At 42.7% G+C, this 27,692-nt stretch overlaps 1 protein-coding gene across 1 annotated transcript in view; it reads left to right on the top strand.

The window, feature by feature from the left end:
* The window catches only part of MSH3 (mutS homolog 3), a 90,948-nt gene extending 63,912 nt beyond the window's left edge, over positions 1 to 27,036 (top strand). Inside the window, exons 16-24 of the mRNA XM_084225980.1 lie at positions 123 to 187; positions 1,470 to 1,586; positions 3,183 to 3,290; positions 4,842 to 4,956; positions 8,052 to 8,209; positions 22,025 to 22,211; positions 22,919 to 23,048; positions 24,900 to 25,074; positions 26,548 to 27,036. Of these exons, the coding sequence (XP_084082106.1) occupies positions 123 to 187; positions 1,470 to 1,586; positions 3,183 to 3,290; positions 4,842 to 4,956; positions 8,052 to 8,209; positions 22,025 to 22,211; positions 22,919 to 23,048; positions 24,900 to 25,074; positions 26,548 to 26,656 (1,164 nt within the window). The 3' untranslated portion in view covers positions 26,657 to 27,036. The remainder of the gene's footprint in view (positions 1 to 122; positions 188 to 1,469; positions 1,587 to 3,182; positions 3,291 to 4,841; positions 4,957 to 8,051; positions 8,210 to 22,024; positions 22,212 to 22,918; positions 23,049 to 24,899; positions 25,075 to 26,547) is intronic.
* The last annotated feature ends 656 nt before the right edge of the window (positions 27,037 to 27,692 follow it).

Here is a 27,692-nt window from a genome sequence, read left to right as displayed (position 1 = left end):
TCAGAGAATGTGAATGCCACAGGTTTCCTCTGGTGGTTGCAGTTTCTGGATGAATGAGGATTCTGATTCTCTGGTCTTCCTGACTTCCCATAGTGTGTAACATTACATTTCTCTTATTTCAGTTTTTGATAGAAGTCAAGAATTCCCATAAATCATCTGTGCCATCTGACTGGGTTATGGTTAGTAGGTATGTAAAATGTCTTTGAAGTTTGGTTCTGTTTTAATGTAGAGGAAAAAACGAGGTGTTTTGGTATTACAATTCATTACATGCATGTTCTCATTGTCCCACATGTTAAAGTTTGTTGGGGGTTTTTTAAGCTGAAAACCCAACTAAACTGTAAATCTATTGCTTGACAGAAAAAAACCCCAAACAAAACTGAGAAAAATTGATTTGTTACAACGTTTGTTTTTGAACATTCTGTGCATCCTGAAAGCACAGAATTACTCACTCAATTCTTCAAGGTGCATGTACTGGTGTCAGATCTGTGGCCTTGATTCAGTTGTGCTTGTAGCTTGCACATGCAAATCCTTAATTCAGTTTTGATTGTTATTGTTTTATTCAGAAAGATTAAAGTAGCTGCGCCAACATCTGCTTATACATCTTGGTAAATTCAGTGCATTTAAAATACAATTTTATTTACTCATACAGACCAGTTCTTCCTCCTTTGGTACTTGGTCTAATGTAAGCCTGATTTTGGATAATTTTTCCAGCAGGTGAAACAGAGATGGACTGATTTATGTAGTTGGCTTTTTTTCTTTTCAGTCATTTGATTTATGATTTGAATGGTTTGAATACCTGAAAGTTACAATGTCCATGTAAATGCTGAATTGTCTACAAGCCCGAGAGAGTAATGTGTGAGCACAGACATCTTTCCCTAAGCTGAACTCTGTTGTGATGCTCTATTCAGTTATGCAAGAATTAACACTCAATTCTCTTTTAATTAAACTTCTTTTAATACCAAGAAGTGCACAGATCAGACAGAATTAACATGGTGAACAAATTACAGCTAATCTGGATTCTGTAAAAGAATGCCTGGATGTGCCAAATTGTGTCCTTAATGAAAACACACAAATAAATAGCAAGTGAAAACCAGCAAGACAGTCTGTATTAACTATGTTCATTTCAGGCTTATGATGGAGCTTTCCTCTTTACAGGGAATTTGTTTTTGTCTATTTGGCTGTGTATCAGCCAGTCCTGCACTTGGGCAGCTGTTGCTGAGCAGTTTTGTGGAGTGTGTGCTCTGGGTGATGCTGGCACGCTGTGCAGAGCATCCCAGCGCCTTCTGAGTGGGCAGCAGTGCCACTTCACTCTGGGTGGAGGTCACTGCCATCACTGGGAGGGCCTTCCTCAGCACACCCACTGTGGGGGCTGTGGAGATGAGGGAAATGAGTCCAATTGGGCGTGTGGATGGTGCAGCTGATTGCTGGTGACCCCGATGCCAAGGAGCCCTGTGTGTCTCTCCGTGCAGCACCAAGGCCGTCAGCCGCTTCCACTCGCCGCTGGTGACGGAGAGCTACCGCGTCCTGCAGCAGCTCCGCGAGCAGCTCGCCCTGCACTGCACTGCTGGCTGGCTCTGCTTCCTGGAGTGAGTGCCTCCTCCCACCCCTGGGCCCCCCCAGGGACAGCAGGGACAGCAAAATGTCCCTGCTTGGTCCCGGCAGCATGTGGGGACAGCTGTGACCGCCTCCGTTTACAAGAGGCTGGTAGTCAGTTAAAATGCTGTTCTTCCTTTTAAACCATTTGAGACCTCTGAGCCCCACTCCTGAGACCAGCACTGATGTCTCTACCTTTTAAAACTCTGGTGAAAATACACCATTATATACAAATATACAAGCATACGAGGTGTTTCCCAAACTCTGAGAAATACTATCACAGCATTAACAATCTCAAAGTACAGCTGACCCTGAGTGAAACTGAGCCTAGTGGGTTTCATTGCTTTTATTATATTACTTACGATTATTACGCAGTAGTTTTATTATTTTTTAGAACTTATAAGCTAGATTGACCATGATAGTTTGTTAGAAAGTTGTGGGAGTTTCATTGTCCCTCACATCTGACACATGTGTTTGTCTGACATCAGAGTTTTTAGTGGGGTTATTTGCCTGGTTATTTAGCCAAAGGAGCTTCAAAAGGAGAGTTTAGAAAATGCTTCCTGAACTTCTGAATGCCTTTATTTTTTCAGTTGTCTGCTTATCTGTTATTTTTTACTTGCATGCATTCAGAACTGCTGAAATTGTTCCTCTTGTCATGCAGGGATAGCTTGCAGGACCTTAACAAGTCTCTTCTCAAGTTGTCTCACTGGATTGGCTTCCCATTAGGAGGCCAGAAATTTTGACATTTGAGTAGAAACTGAAAAGACATTCCTATTGACACTTCTCCAGTTGTGTTTCCTTTGCAGTACTATAAGAGTTGTATCCATGCTCACTTGTCTGTTCTCAGTAGTGCTGCAGGAGAGCAGGAGACAAAAGGAAAAGACCTGAGTGCAGGAAAGTGCTCTTCGTTCCCACCCCTGCAATCATTTATGTCTTTGTTTATTAAATTTTGCTCCCCTGCTGGTTTTATGTTCTATATTGTAGCTTTGAGACTAGGAGAGAGGAAAAAAGAAATTCCTGAGGACTAAGAATGAACTCTACTGAAAAACTCTGTTCTCCTGATAATGTCCTTATTGTACTGGAGAGGCAGCACCACACATTGAAAATTGCTTTTTGAATTTTCTATTGTAGATACCATAATTCATTGAAATTTTAGACAACTCCTGTGTTCAGACACTCTTAGTATGGTTCTTCTTTGACTGTAACTTATGGCTGAGGCTGAATCAAAAGCTGGATTCAGCTGCTGGTATTCTGTATAAATTCTGATAAATTGTGGCATTTTTGTACACCTCATTTAGGCAGCAGGGATCAACTGCTGACCCTTTAAGAGCTATCTAATGAATTTAATTTTGCCTGATTTTCTGTGCTTGAAAAATAATTCACTGTTAGAATGGGAGGTGAAGTCCACCTTGATTGAGGTCCCCGTGGTCTGTCTGATACACTGCAGGGAGATTTGGATTCAGGGTGGTTTAAAGAGCCCAGGAGCCCTGTGAGGAGCCTGCATGGGGTGCATTTTGACAATCCTTTTGTATTTGTGCAGAATTATTTCTTTCCCTGTTTTTGTGTAACTTTTCCCCGTTTTGATGCAGTCGTTTCAGTGAACATTATCACCCCGTGTCTAAAGCCATTTGTCACCTAGCAACTGTGGACTGCCTGTTCTCATTGGCCCAGGTGGCCAAACAAGGAGACTACTGCAGGTAATCAATTTTTAATTTTTTATGTAGGATTTTTTACGGAATTATAAGAGTGTACTTAAAGTAAATTATGTTTTAATAGGTGTGCCGTGATAAAAGTCACTATTAAGATTGTTTACAGTAGTTTTAACCTAATCTGGATTTGCAGAGCAACACTTCTGGACTTTATGCAAATCTGTAAACATTGCAGTTCCAATCTGACATCCTAATGTTTGCTGTTTGACCTGAGTCTAGCAGATATTATCTTACTTACACGTAAAGAAATGCTGGACTTTTTGTATGTCTTTCTGTAAAAAAAGTATTGTTTTTTTATTCTCAGGTCTGTTTTTATGGTATGTTTGTACTACCTAAGAGTCTGGGGTATCTGAGGTGTGTGTGAAGGGTGTATCTCAGGTAATTAATAGTAAATATTAGCTCCAGCTTGCAGAGCAGTGTGATGCCTCAGCTGGGCTCACGTGTGAGAGCTGAGCTGCTGCTTCTGCCCCAGACCACACACAGGTAGGGGGGTGAAGAGAAATCCACTTGCAAATACTTCTGCTTTGATACATCATTAAAGATAATATTGATCACCTCTGGGCTCTTGGGATCTTGTGTGTCTCTTTATCAAAATCTCTTTGAAAATAATTGCTCACTTATTTCGTAGTGTTGAGATGAGGAAACAAACTGAAATCTGATTATTTCACTGTGCAGAATGTAAATAATTCACTGAATTTCAGAGTGGCTTAGAGCTCATAAATGAGCAGGAGGGAGACTTCTGAGTGAAGCCTCAGCGGCAGGGAAGGTGTCAATAATTAATTCTGGGGGGCTGCTGGAGGGAAGGCTGGAGTTCAGTGTTGGTTTGGAGGAATGTTTGGTTAGTGAGCACTGTTTCCCAGGGGCAGGTGGATGAGCCAGGGCAGGGCAGAGGTGCTGGGGAGATGTGAGCCCCTCTGCAGGGCGCTGGGAGGCTCCTGCTCTGCACAGGCAGCTCAGCAGGGCTGCCACGTGGAGCTGCAGGTGATGGTGTGGGCACTCCAGAGGCACCATCTGCTCTTTGAGGGTCCACTCTGCACACTTTCTGTGAATTTCAGTCTGAGGAATGCTTTGAAGAGGTGGTAAGGCCTCAGATTGTCCATATACTGGTTTCATCCCTGCTGTACACCTCTTGGAATGACCTTTGTGCTACACCCCCCCACCATTATCAGGTTTTACCTCTTTCCCCAGTGCTTTCTGTTTGTAGGATGCCATTTATTTGGTCTGCATTTTCCTGTAAAATTGCATTATCATTCTTCAACCCAAGAAAAATCTCACTCCCCACATCTTCCCTTTGAAGTCCACCCAAAGTGTTATTTAATTTCAGTCTTAAAATCCTGTGCCTTTATTTTTCTCAAAGAAAATATTCTTTGGAAAGTATTTTCCTTAGAAATACTTGATGGCAGTAGTTAATTTTTATAATTTGTGTCTTTTTCCACAAAAACTTGCATCACAGGTGACAGTCCTGCAGGCTTCAGTTACAGTAGTTTTACACACTCAGTTACAAAGAGCACTGAGATTAATACCTTTCCTCTTTTGCAGACCAACTGTGCTAGACAATCGTCGTGAAATAGTCATAAAAAACGGGAGGCACCCTGTGATTGATGTTCTGCTGGGGGAGCAGGATCAGTATGTTCCAAACACCACCAGCCTTTCAGTGAGTACCCAGGAACTGACTGAGCTCCAGAATCCTTCAGGGCAGGAGGCTGGGGTGAGCTGCTTGGGCAGGGAGGGGAAATAGGGGATTGCAATCCTGCAGCCTGCTGGGCTGCATTTCAGAGAGGTGTTGCTAGATGTCACCACATCTGTTCTGTCCCTCTGCTGATTCTGTGCTGCCAGGTGCTCTCTTTACAGCCTTGTTCAGTCTCAAGGCATAAAGAAAAGAAAGGTAATCTCAAAATTAGGAAAATGGATGTTCCAATCAAATGGTTATTTTCAAAAAACAAGTGAATAATTGCAGGGTTTTTAACAGTGTCATTGTAGGGAGTTTACATTTTGACAAACTCAATCTGGTTTCTGGAATCTTTTAATATGCAAAAATACATAACTGTAGGTTCAATATTTCACATTAATTCTAAGATTGTTTGTATTTTTAAAATGTATTTCTCTACTATGCAGTTTCCTTTCTCAATGGAAACATTAGTGTCACACAGCCTTTTTTTCCTGATAAACTAAAATCTGTCTTTTAAATTACATGCCTCCTTGAAGCTTTTCGTTAAATATTTATCTCTTCATATACTTTTATAAATATTAAATAGCTGTTCTTAATGAATATAAAAGATATCCTCACAACTTCTCTCTGCCTCTTTATGCAGTAAATGTAGGAAAGGTATGAAACAGCTGCCAGAGCAGGACATTGCTGTAAAAACAGCATTCCAATTTGTGTGTATTTCTTGGGGAACATTTTAAAGTGCTGTTCCGTACTGAACAATGCTACAGATATTTTGCAATACATCAGAGAATGTTTTCAAAATTATTTGTCAACTCCAAACAAGCGACAGATGGCACTTCCAAAAAAATTCAGCATGTCATTCAGGAATCATCATGCACTTTTCCCTCTTTAGTCCCATTCTTATGCTGGCTTTCTAAATACTGAATATTACAAAACCAAGTGATCATGGCAGAATCACTTTTGCTTCAATAGTTCTTTGAGTTCTCTTTTTCTTGAGAGAGGTGGGTGGGAACCAGTTTATTAAAGCATCTCCAGTTTTCAACTGATGTGTTTGAATCAGCAGGAAAATACATCTCCTGTCATGTTGTCAGCTGAAATGTTGTCAAATATCTAACTTGAGGAAAAGCTTTTTTTTTTTCCTTAATCCCCTGAAATAAACAGCTTATTTTTCCATTCCCCCTGTTCTCCTCAAACATTTGTGGGTTGTTTTAGAATTGTTTTCTTCAGCCATGGATTCCAATGAGATTTTAGCACATGGCTGCATCAGCTATGAGGACAGAGGGGTTTTCTGGTCTGGTACTGCAGCAAATTCTGAAAACCAGAGCCCTGGCAGAGCAGCCATCAGTCCCACAGCAGAGCTGGAGGGAGCCTGGACAGACACCAGACACGTGCAAAAAACTCATGGATCCTAATATGAACTTGTGAACTCATTCTGGGTTTGAGTATCTGTAAGTTCTGTTGTGTTGAGCCCTGTCACAGTTTTAGTAGCAGTACCAAGTTACACTTTGGAGACTGGAATGTTGTGGATGTTGTTCTCCTATAGTCATGTGCACTTTATTATATCCAATCCTTTATTCCCAATAATGGCATGTTTTACATTTTGACTGCATTTTGACTTCTGTATGGTTGAGGGGTTTTTTTTTGCAAAAGCTGACCTGCTTTTTACAAATAATAAATACTGATGTCCTGTATCTTATCTAATAACTATGAATGATAACACAAATGACAGTCCTGGCTGTGTTTTGTGTATGTTCCTATAAACAGAATGAAAGCCCAGTCTGAAACCCAAGTCTGTGAACATTCTGACACCTGCTGCATGGAGATTTGTTGGTTGCTGTCACCACAGTGCCTGATCAGTGCCAAGTTCCCCACGTAGTGTGACAAATGTCCCTTGGGCACAGCTTCTCCTGTCTCCCCTGCTTCTCCCACGGGGCACTGGAGACTGCTGGCTTCCCTTCAGGTCACCACTTGCTGCATGTCATCAGATGCACCCCTGGGAAAGTCTAGCTGTGTGATGTCCTTGCATAACTCAAGCTCTTAGTCTTGACTCAGGCTGTGAGAAAGCTTTATAGGTTCATTGACAAGTTTTAATTTTGTATCAGCAGTTGTCTTGCACTTGAGGAACACAAAGTTATTGTGGAGCTGCTGTACCATGGGGAGTCTTACAGCCGAGATGAGTTCTTGCATCTGTTCTCATTTTCTTGGGTCTGGTTTTAATGATGAGAGACACTGATGGAGACTGGCCATGGCCTGCTCACAGTGTCTGTGTTGCAGTCAGCTGCTGCCAGACCCAGCAATGTCTTGAAGCCTTCTTGTAGCCACTCTGAATGCCCTTTTGTCATACCCAGCCAGCAGTTATGAGTGTAAAATCCATGTCAGGTCTTTGCCTACCAGATCTTCCCATTTGACAACGAGAGCTCAGACTGGAGAGGAATCCAGATCACAGCCACATTTGGGCAGTGCTGGCTGTGCTGGAATTTTCTCCCTTTCTCCAGAGAAATTCTGCAGAATCCCAGAATGGTTTGGGTTGGAAGGAACCATAAAGCTCATCCCATTCCACCCCTGCCATGTCAGGGTCACCTCCCACTGTCCCAGGTGCTCCAGCCCCAGTGTCCATCCTGGCACTGCCAGGGATCCAGGGGCAGCCCCAGCTGCTCTGGGCACCTGTGCCAGGGGTGCCCACCCTGCCAGGAGCAATTCCTCATTGCCAGGATCCACCCAGCCCTGCCCTCTGGCCCAGCTGCATCCAGCCCTGCATCCCTCAGCATCCCTCACTGCTCCCTGTGCTGCTGACTGAGGGCTCTGATTATTTCTTGGCTCCTTGGTGGAGAAGAGGAAGGTGCCCCCTCACTCTGTCCATTTTGCTCCAGAGTAATCAAAGTTGATTTTGGTGCATCTGGGGCTTGATAGTATCTGGAGAGGTGAATGTGGTGTGCTCTCCAAATGGAGGAAAGCTGTTCAACTAGAAAGAGAATGTTTAACCCTTCAAACTTGTCCTGTGTCCTTGTAAGCACACCAGACTTCCTGGTAGAAGCACCATGGGCAGGGCAATGTATTTCACCACGCTTTTGTGTTTCCAGGGAGAAGGTGAAAGGGTCATGATAATAACTGGGCCCAACATGGGAGGGAAGAGCTCCTACATCAAGCAAGTGGCACTGATCACAGTCATGGCACAGATTGGCTCCTTTGTTCCTGCAGAAGAGGCCACAATTGGTGTTGTGGATGGAATTTTTACCAGGTAACCTCTCAAAACTGGAAATGCTACTGTGGCAGGGGGGGTGTGTATCCAAGTATAACTAAATTTTTCATTTAGAACTCGAGAATTTATACCTGAAATTTCCTTTATTTCATTTTAGAGGCACCTCAGGTTCATTGCTAGGTTTTGATTCCAGTTTTTTGGTAAGCTATGGTACTTGTTTTGTAATCTTTGAATCTTCAAGGGGTAAGAATTTTAATGTGTCTGTCTTGATTAACATCCAGGTATCTAGCTTACCTCCCTGAAAGGATATCTCAGCCAAATTTATGCTGCTGGGTAGTGGCCAAATGTTTGCCCTAAAATGAATGTTGTCACTTTTTAAAATCATGTCACAATTTCTGCTCTGAAGCTCTGTTGTATACACTCACAATATGACAGACTGAAAATTTAGGGCTGCATATATTTCATGCCTAATCTCCTTCCTGTACTATCAGTCCTAAACACACTTACTCCTCACTTGATGTCCTTGTAAGAATGAATAATGACAGTTTATTTCACTGCTTCATTCTTGAGACATTGCTGAGTAATTTGTAAAAATTATCAGTGGAGTCAGAACTCTGTATATTATAATCTAATATTGGCTGGGGTTTATCACCCTGTTTCCCCCCTTTTTCTTCAATAATTACTTTAATTAGTCTAAGTTTTGTGTTACTGTGGTATTTGAGGTGGTCTATCACGTGTGGTGATAAGTTTCACAGCAATCAGGTGCCTAGGCAAGAATTTCTGGAAATTCCTGTTGTGTGATGCCAGTGTGCATTCCAGAGGGAACTTCTGATCAAGAACCCAAGGCACCACTCACCTGCAATTGCTTTATCCTATAAAAGTATTGTGTTCTTACTTTCCACGGTGTCACAACAAAAGCAAATGAAGATCACACCTTGATGCAGGTCAGTGCCAGGCACAGCAGCAAACAATTTGTATCCTCTTCCCACAGGTAACTGGAGAGGGGAATTCAAAATTAACTTTTTTCCCCACCCTGTGTTGTAAGTAATGGGCCAGGTGATGGGGTGAGCATTTCTTGTGGGGACACAGAGTTACACAGGACCTGGTTTATGGTACAGGAGGAGCATTGCAGCACCACTGAGCACTTGAAGATTATTTTTGTCTTCCTCTGGGGTTTGCAGCTGAACATGGAGTACTTCACTTGGGTTCTCACTTCCTCAAATTCTAATCATGCACGCACTCAAGCTGAGTGTTCGCTTTCCTCTGCTTTTCCTAGACTGTCATTGCAAAAGGATGATTTCTGCAAAAACTACTAAGAAATATGACACAGTCATTGGGAGAGATCTTTTGTTTTGGGCCTACTTGAAAGAGAATAAATTGGATTTTTATCTGTGTTCCACCTGTTCCCCAGTGTATTTCCCTGATTCTGCTTCACTTTTCTCTGTATTAGAATGAAACACAAGTACTTTTCTGATAAAGTAGTGTGTGCAAAGGCAAAACTTCTGCTTTCAGACTTTGAGCCAAGCAGACACAGAGTGGTTTTTTACTCTGTGAGGTTTCAGACCATGTAATTTGTAGCCCAGTCACATTCTAACACAAGGGATTGAATTTTTTTTTTCCCCCTTGTCTATATTACTTTTAGAAGCTCAGCTGGATGGGCCATTCCTCATTTAATGTAATATGTGTCAAACACCAGATAAATATGTGGAAGAATTACTGAAATTCTTGTAATTAGACCAGCAATTAAGAGTAAACTAATTGACTCAATATTAATTAAAGGATGAAATTGACAATACATTTTTAAGATAGAAGTAGTCATGCATCAGGTAAAAGGTAACAGGACAAAAAAGGAGAAAAGGAACAGGTTAGAAGACTCTGCTCGAGATATACAGAGACCCTCCAAGAAGGGGGCACTTCTCTTTTGGTTGGCTTGGGGGTTTTTTTGGGTAGGTTTTGTTTTTTTCAGGGTTCTGGCAAGGGTCTTACACTATGTAAGTCTGTCAGGTAGGTTGATGTGGTGTTGCATTCAGGGAATTTCTCAGCCATAGGAAGTTACCCATGAAATAGTTTTTAATGTCTGCTTCAAGGAAAGAATCAGCAAACCAGTTGCCACATACTGTGTCCTGCTTGAGGTTTGATGGTTTTTTCTAAAGCCTCAGCTTTTGCTCTGTCCTCTCCTCTGGTAGAGAATGACCTGGAAGAGATCAGAGACCTTCTCTTAACTCCCACCCAATTTTCCTCTTTTTTTTTTCTTTTCACCTTGTGTGCTTTGTAGGTTAGTTTTGTTTGGATTTTTTAAAATTATAACTTAATTTTTTTTTTTTTATGATAACAGCTATGTAGACCTCCTTTCTGCACTGCCACCCCAGGCCACAAGGTCTTGCTGAATAAAGTGCAAATTTCCATTTCCTTGCTGATAACTTCAGTACATTTTTAATACTTTTAAAACTTACCATGGGAAGGTGCCAGTCTTCAAGGTACTTCCATCACTGCTGTGGTGATGTTTTGGGGGATGCTGTGAGCGTGGTACCCCTGCAGGGAGAGAGAGTGAGGGATGCTCAGGGATGCAGGGAGGGATCTGTGATGCTGTACAGGCTGGCTGTGTGAGGGGTTCTGTGCACCAGGGTGACCAAGAGTTGATGATAAACCTTTTTCCAGTCCCTTTTTTGGTTTGTAGGCTGCATCTTCCAAGTGTGAATTTATATAGGTTTAAGGGATTTGTGTCCCCAGGATTTGTGTCTCGTTTTCCAAGTAGGGTTTCCATGGAAATTGAAAGGTTGCTACTATGGTTATTCCTTGTGATATATTGTGCTTATATAGGACAGCATCTCTAAATTGACTTTACATACTGGATTACACCAAATGTTTTGAAAGATGCAAGAGGAATTGCTTACAGGTAGAGTGAAGATTGGAATGATCTTTCTTCACTACTGGGTAGGTAATACAGGGGACAGTGCTGAGCCTAGCCCAGACTGGGGGGAGGACACAGGATTTTGAGGATGTTTGCTGGTTAGTGTTATCTTTTTTTCCCTTCTCCAATAAAGGATAATGTTTTCTTAAAATCTTTTCTTAAAGAATTTCAACTTAATCAGTGGCATTATATTTAAAAAATTTAGAAGGGTTTTGAAGAGGTTGGCATCCCATCTATATTGACTTTTAATGGGATTTGGATATTTCATTCTCTGATGTTTGAAATTTCCCATCCAAGTTTCTCCTTGCTGTAAACAGGCTCATTTTCTACTTTAAAATCAACCTTCAGTTTTTGTTAGTTCTAATACAGTCAGTCAGACACTGAAAATAATGTTCTGTTTCTGTGTGTGTGTGAGCAGGGAGACAAAGCAAGGGTGGACATCCATGTATGGAGGAATTAATGACGAGAGTTCTAATCGTGCCCTGGGGAGGGGTGGTGTTCAGCTGCTGAAGAAAGCTGACCTCTGCAGAGGTCCCTCCTCTAATCAATTATTGATAGAATTTCCTGCTGCTAGGAGGCTTTATCCTATTTCCTGTGGGCCAACAGTAGCTGTTTGTGAGGGTCCATGTTCAAAATTGGGAGGGAGAGGGAGAAGGCTAGAGCGCTTTGAAGGCAAAGCATCTTCAAATAAACAAGATAATTAGCAGTTCAGGTTACCAAGTGCCTTCAAGACTTTGAGAATCAATTTTTGGACGTCACAGGCTGCCATCAGAAAGAATCATGTCAAGGAGAGCAACTCCTGCCAGTGCCAGGTGATGGTACAGGGACGGAGTAATTTCCTTCCTAGAGCACTTACCTGCCTAGATTTCTCTTCCTGTGTTGAAATGGGAGCTATTTTCCCTTATTTCAGGGAGTAGCACAGTCACTACAGTGACCCACACCTTGCAGTGAGGTTTCATGCCAGCCAAGCTGGAAATGCTGTTAAAGGTGCAGTTTCAGTTATCTGAACTAATGAAGCACCTGTGCCTCGGATGCCTTTGAGCACTGCCTCTTGCAGGGGGTCTGCCTCGTGCTGAAAGGTCACAGGAATAAATAGAGCCATGTAGACTATCCTCTCATGCACTTGGCCTCTCTTCAAAGAGTTATCTTGCTGCTTACAGCCTCTCAGCATGACTTTAATCCTCATGAAATCAAATACACCTCGAATTGTCTTAGGGTATGTAGAGAAGGCAGGGATGGAGGGGGCTGGCAGTGTAGGATAGTTCCTTCACATCATATCATCTGTATTTAGATGTAAAGAACTGTCCTCTGCATTTTCTCTGTGTAACAGATGATTTAAATGTATTTTTAACTTGGAGAGCCCTCCTCATTGCTGAGTCTGCAGTTAGGAAGTACTCACGTGTTTCAGATTCCTTTATATATATGAAAAAGTTGTGAAAACAGATGTTGATTGCTCACCTTGGCTAGGGAGGGATGTTTTTTAATTGTATCTTGTATTACCTGTCTGTATGCAGAGTCCCTCAGGCAGACATGGCCATGATGGAATCCTGGGTCTGTCTGTCCCAGCTCTGAAGTTACATCACTGTTTTGGTATTTTACAATCTGCTGTTCTTGTATAATGATGTGGAACATGTGTAAAAGCAGTTTGTTCAATTAAAACCAGAGCACAGAAATCTTTGGACAGCTGAGCACTGAAATAGTGGAGGAGTTTCAGCACCCTCCCCACTGGCCTTAGTTGGGTCACATAAATTCCAGCCACCAAGGGCCAGTGCCACCATGTGCCTTGCAGTGGCTTTTCGGAGTTGGTTGATGGGTTCAGTATAGGCAGGGGATTTTGATCACTTCAAGCAACAACAGAACAACTGAGAGCCTTTCCAAGTGAAGGTCCTGTTGAAAATTGCGTTTGAGGTCCATGGGAGTGCCAGCCGTGTCCTGCCAGCTGTGTCCTGCGGTGACACAGCTCAGGTGGTGAGCACACCCCTTTGCAGGGGCTGGGAAAACGTGCACACAGGCTGTGTCCAGCCCTGAGAGGACACCTGGGTGTGTGCAGGGCTCAGTTTGGCAGGGCAGCCTCCGTGAGCAGGGTATGGCCAGTCCAGACCAGAGGCTGCAGCTGGGCTGGGGACAGCTCCCATCTCTGCTCTGGGACAGGGCCAGGGCAGTGTGGGATGGAAATCAGGAAAGGTTCTGCTTCCCCAGAGGGTGCTGGGCACTGCCCAGGCTCCCCAGGGATGGCACAGCCCCGAGGCTGCCAGAGCTGCAGCAGAGCTTGGGCAGCCCTGCAGGGACGCCCAGGGTGGGACTGCTGGGGCTCTGGGCAGGGCAGGGGTGGCACTGGCTGATCCTGCGGGTCCCTTCCAGCTCAGGGGGTTCTGTAATCAGTCCAGCCTGGATATTCTTTCCCCAGCTGACCCTGGTTTTGTGTGACAGTTTGCCTTGGAGGCACCTAGAAGTGCCCATGAGGTAATCCTTTTTTTCCATGAAGCAGAACTGGGGTGAAGAAAGCTCTGCTCCTGCCCTCCCCAGTGTTTGCACAGAGTGACCAGGTGTGTTTTTTGCGTCCTATGCATTCTAGGTTAAAGAAAAAATGGTATTACTTACACATATACCTGGCTGAACATGGTGACACTGATGAGATTCAGTCTCTTTATCTCTAGGGAGCTGCTGGAGCAGCCAAGACATTTCCTCAGAGCCCCTCTAAGAGAGAACTTGGTGCTGTTCTGCCAGCTGGGGGCTGTACTTCCCTTGCTGTGCCACTGCTCAGGTGGGATCCTCAGCTGATCTGAAACCCACTCAGACCAGGTGTGGCCCATTCCACTGAGGTTTGTGAGTGCTGCACAAACCTCACGTGGTAAAAACCTCACAAAAGTCACGTGGGAGACAGAGTAATGGCATTAAAAAAACAAACCAGTGTTTGAATGCCTGCTCCAGTGGTGTGCCTGGCACTGCTCATCTCCATCACCCTGTGAGCAGAGAGCCACAACAGTCACATGCATTTGGGCTCACAAAGATGGAAGAGGAAGGGGCATTTGTGTCCCAAAGTGACATTTCTGGTATGATTTGCCTGCAGGCATTGTGGATCCTCTCACATGTTTTTCCTCTGCCTTGACTGTTCTCACCTGACAGAGATTTGTGGGGCAGAAACTAAGGGACTGTTTGTGGCTGTGTCTCTGTAGGATTGTGCAGGTGGAGCCCTCATCCTCTCCCCACAGCTGGAAAGAATTGCTGTTAGGGCCTGGAGGACAGCTTAGAGAGGGAAGATTTCTTCAAAGGAAACTGAAAAGAACCCAAGAAAACTCAGCTTATTACTCCAGACTTCTGGAGAGGCCATGTACCAAGCAAGCCATAGTACTTTCTTCTGTATGGTTTATTAAAATGTCTGTTTTTCTGATCTGTAAGTGGTGGAATTACTCTCAAAAAGGTCAGGCTTTATAATAGATGTATTGTGAGTGTTACCTCCCTGAATGCATTTACAGCTATTTAATTCTGACAACTTGACAAAGTCATATTACTGTTTCACAAGTGTGTGGAGCTGAAAGAAACAAGTAGACAAACATTTTATTTTAACTGGATGAAACATGCATACCTATGGCATTATCACAGATTTCAGGAAGGTTTGAAATCATGATGGAAAGCAAATATTGTATGAATACCTGCAAGCATTTGGACAATTGACTTGGGATGCTTGTATTTTATTTTTTCTTTTCTTCATTGAAATGCCACCATCATTCAAGTTTGAAAGACACTTAAAAATGGTTTACTTCAGATTACTTTTAGATTTACTTTCAGGTTAAAGTGTTTCAGGGCTTGCTAAGAGTATATTTTGTAAGAACTCCTGAGAAGATCAGAAAGCACAGGATGGAGTGCATATGTGAAGCAGGGAAAAGAATGTTCTGTCAAACGGAAAAGTGAGTGGAAGATGTTCTCCAAGTGCTTTTTGCAATACATTGAGATAAATTTCGTGAGAACAAAACCAAAATAATACTCCTAAGTATTAATGGATGTGACTGTTCCATTGATGCAACCTCTCATGGCAAAAGGAATTCTCAACTTCTTGTAACTAGGCAAACCACGTTACACCTAATTTCATTCAGCCAGTTTCATTGGCTTATCAGAAGGGAGATGCACAGGAGAAGCACACGGGGAAATAGTTGTATTTAAAATAATAAATAACTAACAAGCTCCATTATTAAAAATCATCCTAATTGCATAGGAATAGGCAAATATTGGCTCTCATTTTTATATCACTTGTGAATTTTTCTGGTTTTAACTCTAAAGACCAGAGTCTGCATTTTAAAAAATCTTTGCTTCCGTTTATGTCTTTATTAGGCTTTAATGATTTATTTGAAGCTTACAGGGTAAGATAATGAAGATAATTTTTCCTAGAAATACCAGTTAGAATCACAACACCTCAGACAAATGAAGACATTCATCTAGACAGCTTCTTCATAATCAGAAAAATCTAGGCTGTGAAACCAGTGGGGAGGTGACAGCAGTGTTTGGCAGGTTTTGCAGGTGTGTACAGAAATCACCAGGAGATTGATCACTGAGTCAAAACTGTGGAGGAGTTTATCTCAGCTGAACAACTTGTTTGTACAGAACCTGGTTTTGACCAGAACTTTGGAGATTTTTTTAAAGTTCTTTAAACCTGAAAATAAATGTTTAAATCATTCAGATCTTCCTTGGGGAAAAAAAAAAATTAGAACAAATAGAAGAAAGTCTCTCAATTTGCCTGAGCAGTTAGACTCTGAAAGATAATGGTCAGAAAATTAAAAAATCAAAGGTACTTTTTCAGGTCTTTGTTTATTTTCTATGTATGTGGTAAAGCTTAGTGGTTCTGCCATGCACATTGATTTATTCATTGTGCAGAAAAGAAGGGAGCTGTTCTCACAAAGCAATCCCAAGTGAATGGCAAGTCCACATGAGAATTTTATATACTGACATGCCAAGAAAGTGTTGTTTGTATTGAAAGCACAATGAGTCAGACCAACAGAACTTTTAGCTGTCAATAACCCCAAAGTAATTTTCAGAAATGTTACTTCTTTATGGCACAGTAATTTGCTTCATTTTGTTCCTCCCTAATTGTATTTTTGTTTACTGCCAGAGTAACAAGAATTACTTAAGCCTTTCATTTATGCTCACAATCAATCATGTAATTGCACCTCTGGGGTAAATTGTTCCCATCTTTCGGGGAAGAACAGGGTGCTGTATTAAGTACGTTGCACCATTTTTTATCATGTGGAGACAGCTTTGGTTTGGATTAAAAAAAAAAAAGAATATGCTAAAGTTGTAGTTAGTGTTGCTAAACTGAAGAGTTATTTTGTTCTGTTTTTTCTAGAAAAGTTGTGTCTTGGGCGTATCACAGTACATTTGAGCTGTAATTGCTCCTGACAGTGTTCTGTGGCTCTGTAGGAACAAGTTAAGCCAGCCTGTGCATGTATCTGTAGCTAATTTGGTTTCATGTCTCTCTTCATTTCACAGAAACATGCATCTGCAGTGTGAGGTTTGCATCCTTTATCCATGGAATACTGCCGTATTCCACCAAACAGCCTTTGGGGTGCACGCATGTAGTTGGGTAAAGTCTGACTGCAAACAGCCTTGTGTGTGCAGGGCTGAGCTGTGCCCTGGCAGTCCATCTCAGCAGGGCAGGGCAGGGCAGGTGCTCAGAGCCAGGGGCACTCACAGAGCACCTCCACTGGGCAGGAGGAAATCTGCCTGCACAGCTGACCAGCTGCTCACAGGGAGCGGTTTGTGGTTGTATTTACCCTTCTGAAACTCTTCCATCCTATATGACTTGACCCAGTCACAGGTGGAATTGGATTGTCCTTGGCGTCCACAGGTCTAGAGGGGAAAAGTTCACTTGTGCTGAGTGCTTCAGCCATTGTCCCTACTCTGTTGCTATAGTTCCTGCTCTTTAATCCGCCCTGGCCTCAATCCTTCAGCTACAAATGCACATTAACTTAATTACCTTGAGTTCCCTCCCTGGTGTCCCAAGCAGTGAGTGCAAACCTGGGCATATTTGAAGGTGTTGATTTGTCTCTGGTTTTTCACCTTCTTCAAGCTAATAGTGGTGACTCTCAAAGAAACATCTTAATTTGAGTGTCTGCTCTTCTAATTTATCATTCAGCAAAATGTTTGCCCTCACAAACTGGTCTTTGTCTTGACCACCAGTAACATTTATACTGGTAATTTAAAAGTTAGTGATGTATTTGCCGTAAGCATTGTAACAAGTATTTTTAAGGAGTTCAAATGTTACTGAGAGTATCATTGCTGAATTCCAGAAAGCCAATTTACTGGGTGTTCCTCACTAGGCAACATGACATAACCTTTTGTAGTACCTGAGTTTCTGTTAGTCCCTGGAGTCTGGGGATGAAGGGTGCTGGTAATTTCTGCTCCCTCAGGGCCTGCATTGACTCACAGGGATTCTGTCCTACCTGTCCTGTCAGTCCAGCTGAAGCTTTTGAAAAGATAGAGTGGGCGTTCTTCTTCCCTCTGGCTTTCAGGAAAAAAAGAAAAATCAATGCATTTCACATCTTGAAAGTTGATCCTGTTAGAAATGTTTCTTTTAAAATGCAGGGGTGCTGGTGTGTGCAGCATTCCCCTGTGAGCCAGCCCTAGAAGGAAAGGAGGATTTCAGTGATTATTTGTTCTGGCTGCTTCAGTTACCTAATGATACTGAGAAGGGGGAGAAAAATATTTAGAAACCATTATGAGACTAAGAATTGAAATCACTTTGGACTCGCTTTTCTTTCTAGGATAATGCAAAGTTTGTATCCCTCAGTCTCATTTAATATCTTCATTAATCTCTCAGTGACTGAGAGCATCACGTATCTACAACAATATGCAAAAGAAAAATGTATTTTACATTGAATGCATTCTGTCAGGCTTCTCAACAGCTGTTCTCCCTAATTATGTAACATACCATTGGTATTTCTTCATTTAAATTTGCAGATAAGCAGTTGTAGAGATGGTTGAGCACGTGTGCATGTAGACTGAAAACAGGTTTATGAGCATCCTTTGATTCCCTGTCATCATCCATGTAACTTGGCACACTTCTTAGAAGTCACCCATGAATAATGCAAAAGTAATAACTATCCTGATAGCCATGCTTTCCGTCACACTTCTTTTTTTTCCTAATTCTGTAATTACAGCTTCTGTAAATTATTTTTCTTTCTGTCAGGTTTTGGTCTGCATCAGTGAGATCTTGATGGAAATGAAGAGGATGATGTACCAGTAGGTTGTGGGGGAGTGTGAAGCATTATTTTCTTGCCAGTGAGCTGTTACAAATTTGCACATGCAATCTCCTGAGGAATTACTTAATGCATCTCCAGTGTCCTGCCTGTCCCTGGTGGGCTGTCTGTCCCCACTGCCCTGGCCACATTGCTCTGCTGGGCACAGACAGGCTGTGGAGAGCAGGGCCCTGCCAGGAAAGGGCTGAGCTGCAAGGCAGCAGCACATCTAGTCCTCCCTTCTTGTAAACTGGTTATTTTAATATAAATTACTCCTGTGCAAGTGCAGTGATCTTTGAAATGACATTTCAGAAGGGTATGTGTGAGGGAGTGAGTGGAATTGTAAAGTTACATTATAAATTTGTTTTATTCATGGGGTTCTCAGTGTTATCTTTGAATCACAGAAAGTGATTTTTGTTGGTGCTGAGAGTGTTGTACACCTTATTCCTGGAGAAAAGAGTAATTTTCTTTCCATGTTAATTGTTCTTGATGTAGGTTTGTTCTTCTGCAACAGGTTCCATTTTTGCAGTAAGTCTTTGAGGTGAACTTCTAAACTCAGATGGATATTCCTAAATTCAGTGGGAAAACGTAGTTTACGTTTGGGTTTTTTCCCCAGCATTAAGTATTCTGTAGAATAGGAATCACTAAGTAGCACTGGGCTGTTGACAGCTGTGTGAAAATAAGGCTCTAGAGAATGGCTTTGCAGTTTTGTTTTCTGGGATACATGTGGTGGAATGTTACACTGTGGTGGAATGTTACTCCTGTTCATTTCCACAAACGGTGAGAGAGATGCGCAGTGAAATAAAAGGGGAATGAACTTCCTGGGGCCCACACTGTGATCTCAAACCCCAGCGAGTTCTAACAGCATCCAACTTCTTTGAGAGGTAATGCAGTCATATCCTCTAACTTACCCTCTGAAAACTAACCTAGAAAACATTGCCTCTCTGCTGTTTTTTTCTGAGGCCTTTGACAGGAACCTTTGCTACTTGAACCGAGCACTGAAAACAGAAGATAACCCATCCTCTTCTTTTTTTTTTAGTTTGCATACTAAATGGGTCGAACACCGTAAGATGAAGAGCTTTTAATTTTGCAGGATTTGGTTGGCTGTCAAAGAGACATTAAAACAAGTGTTTTCCAGCCAAATTGCATCTGCTGAGGAGTGATGGATCCAAAGAGACGCTGCTCATGCTGCCTGTCTGCACGTTCCTTGTGGGCAGGACTGGAGAAGAAGAATTTAATGTTTTAATGTATAAAAACATTTAGGAGGAGATTTGCATTAAAATGTGGATTCCAAGCCACTGAGGAGTCCTGAAGAAGTTTGGTGGGGTTTATTATGGCTGTTTTAAATGTGAAAAAAAAAAACCAACCAAAAAAGGGTTGTTTAAGCAGTAGGTTTTGTGACTCAACAACTTTATTGTATCAGGAATAATAGAGCATAAAGTTAGGGAGCAATGCCTTGCTGCAAATTAGCTGTTACTTTTATAAATGCAATCATCCACACTAAAATAGTTATTCCTGCTTATTTCTGGGATAACAGTGCTCAGTATGTATGTTCAAAAAAAAAAAAAGTATAATTCTTATAGTGTAAAGGACAGAAGCAGAAAGAACAATTTTATCAATTTTCAAAGGATGATATTTAAGATGTTTTATGTCATTTAAAAATGCACTGTTTGTTTCATCTGTAGTTAAGCTTGAGTTGGAATGTTTAAAAATGCTGGAAAGAAAGACTTCTTCTCCAGCTGTCTCTAACAACAAGGGAAAGATAATACTAATTTCTCTTTGTATCTTGAGCATTTAGTGAGGAAGTTCAGGAAATTATTTTTGTGAATGCAAATTAGATACAAAGCAGGCTAAAATATTTTGTGGGCTCTGTGGAAATGATGCAATCCCAGAGAAAAATGGAAGCTCTGTGTGTAATCATCACGGGCACACAACAGACAGCCTGTGAGATGCTGTCCCTGTAAGGAAAAGCCAAGTAAGAAATGAGAAAATAATAACACCACTAATTGTAGGGTCAGGGACTAACACTGACCTTTTTCATTAAGGAGCCAGAGATTGTTGAAGCATAAAAAGTATTTGTCATTCTGATTAACGTAATTGCAGTTAACAGTGTTAAAAAAAGGCCTAAGTTATCCTGTTCTCTGTGGATCTGTGCAGTAAGGGGGATTGTTTGATTTTACAGCAGAGCCTGGTGCCTGACAAGCTGGGAAAGGGGCACAGGGGTGGTGGGGGCACTGTGAGAAATTCACCAAAATCTTCATCATTCCTAACCCAGCATTTGAAAGGATTACAGTGGCTTAATAAAATGTTAATTTCACAAAACCTCATTATCCTGAGTTGTACACTTAATTCAGAGAAAAATCATGTACACTTGAATTATGGCCAGAATCACCTGTCTTTTGGGGTATGTGGGAGTGTAACTTGTGTGCGTGTGTTTAAGCACACAGTCATTCAAACAGAAACTCAGTTTTCTCATGTGCCCATCTCCAACCAAGAGTAGTTACTTTTTAACTGAAGATTTGCTTATTATGCAGTTATGCATGACAGCATGACAGATTTTCAGGGCAGGGACCAGAGAATATATACAAAGCATAGTTATACTGGGTCCAGCCTCCTTGATTTTAGTCAAATGCTCTTAGTCATAAGATCCTCATAAAATTATTTGTATCTTGGTGGTGCCTCAGGAAGTCACAGAAGCAATTATAATAGAGAGAGATCCAGCAAAAGAGAGAGAAAGAAACCACTATATTGGGTGGTATTGGAAATACAATATACTAAACCCATGAGTTAGTTTTCCTTAAATCAGTGTGGCTTGTATGTAACTATATTGGCTTATAAGAGTTAATAAATCCAGTTTTACGTCCCTCCTCAATGGGCATGCTTGTGATGACCTCTCTCAGAAGGGATGCTCTAATGTGATTAATTAATTCAAAAGCAGAAATACAAAAAAGAAATGCTCTTTCTTCAGTATAGAATGGGTATTACTTGCCCAGGCAAGGAAAGCTGCAGGAAAAGGGAAGACCAGGGTGGACTAACAACAGGTTTCTCAGAGGTAGACCACAAATTCACAATTTGAGATAGGGTTTAAGGGTTACGTGGATGTGAATCAGAGCTGGAAGAGTTGTGTGGAATGTGGAGGAGTTGGAGTGTGGAGCTCGCCTGCTTGCAGGCGGCTAAGAGTTGTGTTTGAACAGACTGAGGAGAGAACTTTTAAAATACCTTTACATCTTTTTTAAGGACGCTGGTTAAGATTGTATGTCTGTGCAATTAGGGGAACTATTGGTTATTTTGTTACTGCCTGACGGAGGTGGCTGCTCTGCTGTTGGGATGCACAAACACCTGGGAGCTTCTGCTGGCTGTGGAAATGCCGTATCAGATACCTTTGGGTATTGTTAGCATTAGAAACCCGTATGAATAGAGCGTTGAACTAAAGCAAAGGAGTAAAATTCACCTTCACAGCAGCCTGTGATGGAATTCTCATGAGCTGACCGGTCTGAAGTCCCAGGGTTCTTTTTGGGGGAAAAGCAGGCTGCCTTGTGCTGTTTGTGAAGGTGGGAGAGGTGTGTGCTGGAAGGCGAATGTTCTACTGCATTCTTCTCCTCTGTTTGTAGCAGCAACCAGAGATTATAACAGAATGGTTTCATGCCCATGATTATTTTTTTCCCAGCATTAGCTGACATTTGTAACGTTTTTGTGTTCTGTGTCCCGGTGCAGAATGGGCGCTGCAGACAACATCTACAAAGGCCGGAGCACCTTCATGGAGGAGCTGACAGACACTGCTGAGATCATCAGGAAAGCCACCTCCAGGTCCCTGGTGATCCTGGACGAGCTGGGCCGAGGGACGAGCACACACGATGGCATTGCCATTGCCTATGCCACCCTGGAGCATTTCATCAGAGATGTAAGTGCCTGAGTGTTGGAAAAATACCAGTACAGCTGGATGGGACGTGCCTGAGCTGGTCTGGCCCTGCTGCTTGACCAAGCAGCAGCACTGTGGTGTTCCAGCCCAGAGACACCCTTGGCTGCCTGGGGGCTGCAGCTGGGCACACCAGCCCAGGTTACAGGAGCTCAGGTTCCCCTGGCAGAGAGGCTTTGGGGCCATGGGGAAGGAAAGGAGTGGGGTCTGATGGAGGGTTGGATCCAGAGCTTTGTTCTGGCCCACAGCCTCTGACCCCACAGCAGCTCCAGCAGAACTCCTGACCCCGTGGGTGCTGCTCCTTTAACCCCGGGAGAGGGCAGGGAAGGGGCAGGAGCCACCAGCCAGGGACAGGAGGGGAGGGACAAAGGGACAGAGGACACCTGGATGGCCCAGTGCCCCCGGGGGTGGAGGGCATCCTTTGAACCTGCCAATCACTGACCCCTTCTGGAATGGCAGGACTGACAGACAGTGCTGGGAGGGGAGAGGAGAGGGGGCTGACACACCTGGCAGGGAGTTATCAGGGCAGGGAGGAACCGGGTAAATCCTGAAACCACCCCGCAGCCCCTGAGATGCTCTGTGGAGAGCAGTGCCAGGTCCCCTCGGGGCTGTGGGGAGGGGACAGCAGCTGGGCCAGGCAGAGCTCAGGGACACCAGGTGAGGGCCAGGCGTGCTGTGTGTGTGTGCTGCAGGTGCAGGCGCTGACGCTGTTTGTCACCCACTACCCGTCGGTGTGCGAGCTGCAGCAGCTGTACCCCCGCGCCGTGGGCAACTACCACACTGCCTTCCTGCTCAGTGAGGAGGACACCACGCTGCAGACAGGTCAGTGCCAGGAACACAGCCACAGACACAGCTCAGGGCCAGCAAACACAGCCACAGACACAGCTCAGGGCCAGCAAACAGCCCACAAACACCAGAGCTGTGTGCCCAAAAAGGAGACAGGGGAGCCCTTTGACTTTATTCCAGTCAAGGCAGAGGCCATGGGGCATCCCCTGGGGTCTCTCACATTTTTGGAGGATGCAGCCTCCTTTTTATCCAATCTCCAGCCACATTCCTCTTTTCTCTTTCCCCCTTGGCTGAGGGACTTGAGAGGTTCAGACTTCCCAGAGCACCTGATCCCAGAGATTCCCCTCCAATGTACAATCCTCCCTTGTCATGTTTAATTCTGGTGGAATTTAGGGGGTTTTCTTCCCCACCATTTCTTTCCTCTTTCAACCTCTAATTTCATTGATCAGCAAACCTAAAATTTATTTGCAAATCTCTTTTTCCATTCATCAGTCAGTGGGATCCTTCCCATTGTTTCTTTCCTCTCCCAGTGCTGGTTTTATTAACCAGACCCACAGCTTGTTTGTAAAGACAAATCTCTCATTCCTCTCATCAGCCACAAAGTAATGCTGATGCTGATGCCTTTTCACACTACCTAAAAACAGGAGCCAGACTTCCAACAAGCTGTTCATGGCCATTTTCCTGCTCAGACCTTGCCACACGCTTTCTCTTGCATCCATCCCCACCTGCCAACCTGAGCAGTCCCCAGTGGCTGCTGCCAGCAGTTTGAGGGGTCCCTCCGTGCATGGATGGCTTTTGGGGCTGCCTAAAAACAGGGGCCAGACAAAGGTAAGGGAATAAAAAGCAGCTATATTCACTGAAGGGCCTCAGGTGCATTTTGGGCAGGCAAAGCTCCCCCAGGGGCTGCACCCAAAGATGGACCACGGGTCACGGGTTTGCACACTTTTATAATTTCAGTTCATTTGCATATTGGGGGTTAATCTCCCAATTCCAGCTTCAGCTAATGAAGTCATTTAGCCCCAGTTTGCCCCCAGCTCCCTTTTGTTTGCATTTCTGGCCCTGGGGCAGTGAGGTGTCCTTGGCTGCCAGGCCTGGAGAGGAATTGCTGTGCCTGCCCAGAATGGGACAGCAGCAGCTGACACTGAATGTGGAGTTTGGAGTTTGCACTGAGGAACTGCAGGATCACAAATACATGGAAATTATAAAAGCTAAAATCCTAGGATGTCAGTGTGACAATTTACACCTCACCTGAATGTGATACACCCACTGTCACTCCAGTCACACCTTTAGGGGGGTTGAAAAGTGGACAGGCATTCCTTCACGTGTTTCAGGAGGATATCTGAGCTGGGTAGGGAAAGATTCACCCATCCCAGCATCCAGCCTCCCTCAGCAGCCAAACACAAAGGATTAGGGAGGAGGGATTAGGGATCAAACATATGGCAGTTCTTTCTCTGAAAGATCTCACTGTCTGGAAACATTTGCTATTTATGGGGCTTCACGAGCAGGATGTGTTTTGTAGCTCCCATGGATTTCATTTCAGCTGGGCTGCATAATTTAATATTGTGTACTTTCAGGGTCTTCGTCCTACTGTGTCAAGCAGCTCCAACATTTAGCACTCTATGGAGTGAAAAAATGCATCTGATAGTTTTGAGACTGTTTTGAAACATGATGGCTCCAGTTCTTGAGTTATAAGAGGCCTGTTCTTAGAATAAATGTAAAATTTTTGAATGTGTTTCTTTAATGACTTGCCACTGCAATTTGCCATTAACCTTTCCCCTAAATAATTCTTCATATTGTATTATCTGCTTACCTTGTAAGCTGATCAGGACAGCAGACTTATGTATTTGCCACAGAGAGGAGGTTTTGATTTTGGTTTTATGTTTTTAGGATCTGAAGTGGAAGAGAATCCTGAATTTATCACTTTCCTTTATCAAATAACTAAAGGAGTCTCTGCAAGGAGTTATGGGCTAAATGTTGCCAAACTGGCAGATATTCCTGAAGAAATCTTGAAGAAAGCAGCTCACAAATCAAAGGAGTTTGAGAGAATAGTGAACATGAAAAGGTTGGAACAAATGTGATTTTTTTTTCTTTAATTATTTCCTTCTGTAATACCTACTTATGCTCTCATTAGTGATAGTGAAAATACTAATGACTTTAATTTAGAAAGTATTTATTATTTACTTTGGAACTTTAAATTGTCTTTGCATACTAAAGTGTAGAAGGAAATATGGACTTTCTTCTTCTGGTTTAACTTCAAAATAAATATTTATAAATTATTTTGATTGCCCCCACAAACACTCAGAATTTTACTGAAATGTCTGGGGATTTTAATATTTCCCTGATACCCAATTTTCATTCAGGGGTGTTTGTACCTTATATATTTGAGTAGTTATGAAAATTCCTGTGTGTATCAAGTGGCATAATGGATTTGTAAATCCTGTAACATTATGTGCACAGTTTAGATATTCATAACTGTTTTCACTGGTTTTTTTTTCTTTTGCTGTTATTTTCCGTGGCAGTCCTATGAGCAAAATTCAGATAGCCCCATAGGAACATAATGAACCAAGATCTTGGTTGTCTGATGGCTGTACCTAATCCTGACAGGATAATTTTACATGAGAACATTTTGACTACTAATTATTTATAGGTGCAAACTTTGAAACTCAACAGCGCTTGGCGCTTAACGATGTTTTTTATCCCTTCTTAATAAAGCAAAAGAGAAACTTTAGAAGGAACTTGACAGTTTATAGGAAAAATAATGCAGGGGCTTATGCTAATTGGAAATATCAGTCTGTAATTGGCAAAAGTAAAAAAAAACAAATCTGGAGCAGGGTCCTGACTGTGCTGTTCAGAGAGTGGGTCTGGTTTGCATGGTGGGAACAGGAGTTTCCAGCTCGGGGGAGCCACACCTGGACCTGCTGGTGGCACTGCCCTTGTCAAAATACCCACGGGCCAGATGCCTTGTCTTTGTTTTTTAATCACCCTCATATTATTTAAGAAAATCCACGGGGTAATTTCAGCCAGTTTTGACATTTGACAATTGACATTATCGTCAGCAATGTGTGTTAAACCATTTTAAACGTCTTGTAATTTGTCACAGCTCTTATAAATCAAAAAATGCTGAGAAGAAACAGGAAGGATGTGTGCACTCATTTGTATTGGAAATGTGTTGTCTTGTTATGGTCCTGCAAATACAAATTTGTACGAACTGAATGAGCCAAATGAAACAGGCTGACTACAATGCTGTTTATTTCCTTTAACAAGTAGTTCCTACCATTTGTTTATATCATTTTGTCAGTGCTGCTGGTGCTGTAAGTTAGTTATGAAATTAATTTGTTGGCTGACCTAGAGCAGGAACATGAATCTTAAAAAATATTAACTGGTTGTTTGAAGATCACATAACATTTTGGGCTGCGCTATTTTGGACTGTGTATAAAATTTTGCAGATGACTGTAGGACTTTCAGGGTTTGATGTGCTTCACTTAAAAATGTGTCTGTATTTTGAGTAGGGTTTTTTTTCTTTTTTCTCCCACAGGAAAAAAATGAAGTCCTTTGCTGAAGCATGGAAGATAAATGATTCTCAGGAACTACAGAAATGGAAAAATATGTATGAGCCTGAGGATGAAAGAAAGGACAGTTTTTAATCCTCAAATCATGGTTAAAGATGGAAGATACTGGAGGTGCAAAATACTGTCTGTAGCTTAATGGATTTTATCAGGTTGTAGTTCCAGGTGCACTGAGTTGACTTTTTTGCTTTCTGAGTGATCATGGATGCTGCATCATGTGTAATTTTCTCTCTCCACATCCCTTCCTTTTCACCCTTTTCCTTAAATGCAAACTGCCTATGGGGATTTGTTCTAATTTGTTTAAAAACCATGAAAAAATTATTGATACATTATAAGTAACTGTTTATAAATAAAACAATGTGTTTCACCTTTATTGTACTTACTTCTGAAGAAATATTTGTGTGTCTTGGGAAAAGGTAGTTGAGTCTCAACTCTGCTACAGCCAGCAACTGCTAACAGTGGTTACTATAAAGAGACTTTTTTCCTTGTTCCCATATTAATGCAATAAAAATTCACAGATTTTTTAGAGCACCCTTTTTTCCTGATCTTTCCCCTCTCTGGCACAGTCTGGAGAAAGACTTAAATCCAAAAATAATGTTGGGATATTGTAAGGGTGAGTGAAAGGGGCAATTCAGAGTGTGCAGCTGGCATCCCCAGTGCTCTGTCAAATGCAAAGTGAAGCTGAAAAATTCAGAAGGGCTTCTCAATTTTTAAATTTCCAGCTACCACAGCCAAATTTCGTATGGGAATATGATATCCAATTGGGCTTTCCCTACAAATAACCAGACTAAACACATTGCAGTGAAAATGGACAGCGATGCTGACGTGCCTAAACCTCAGCAATGAATAGGCAGTATTATAAAAACAATGCAGTGGTGTGATGGGCCTGGGTGCCCTGCAGCCCTGGGGAGCCTCCACCCTAGGAGGGAGCCCCGAGGGGGCTGTGGTCCCCAGGAGCAGTTTGGTGCCAGGGTTTGTCCCTGGAGGTTTGTCCCTTTGTTTGGTCCAGGGTTTGACTCCACTGGAGTGGCCCCTTCCTGAAGGACTGCAGAAGAAGGAGTTGTTTTTTACATGTCATAGGCAGCTGCTGATCCTAAACAAACAGTTCTCTCCA

The sequence above is a fragment of the Fringilla coelebs genome (assembly GCF_963513975.1).
Source record: "Fringilla coelebs genome assembly, chromosome: Z".
Classification (NCBI taxonomy): Eukaryota; Metazoa; Chordata; class Aves; order Passeriformes; family Fringillidae; genus Fringilla; species Fringilla coelebs.
This window is presented reverse-complemented; position numbering and strand designations above follow the sequence as displayed.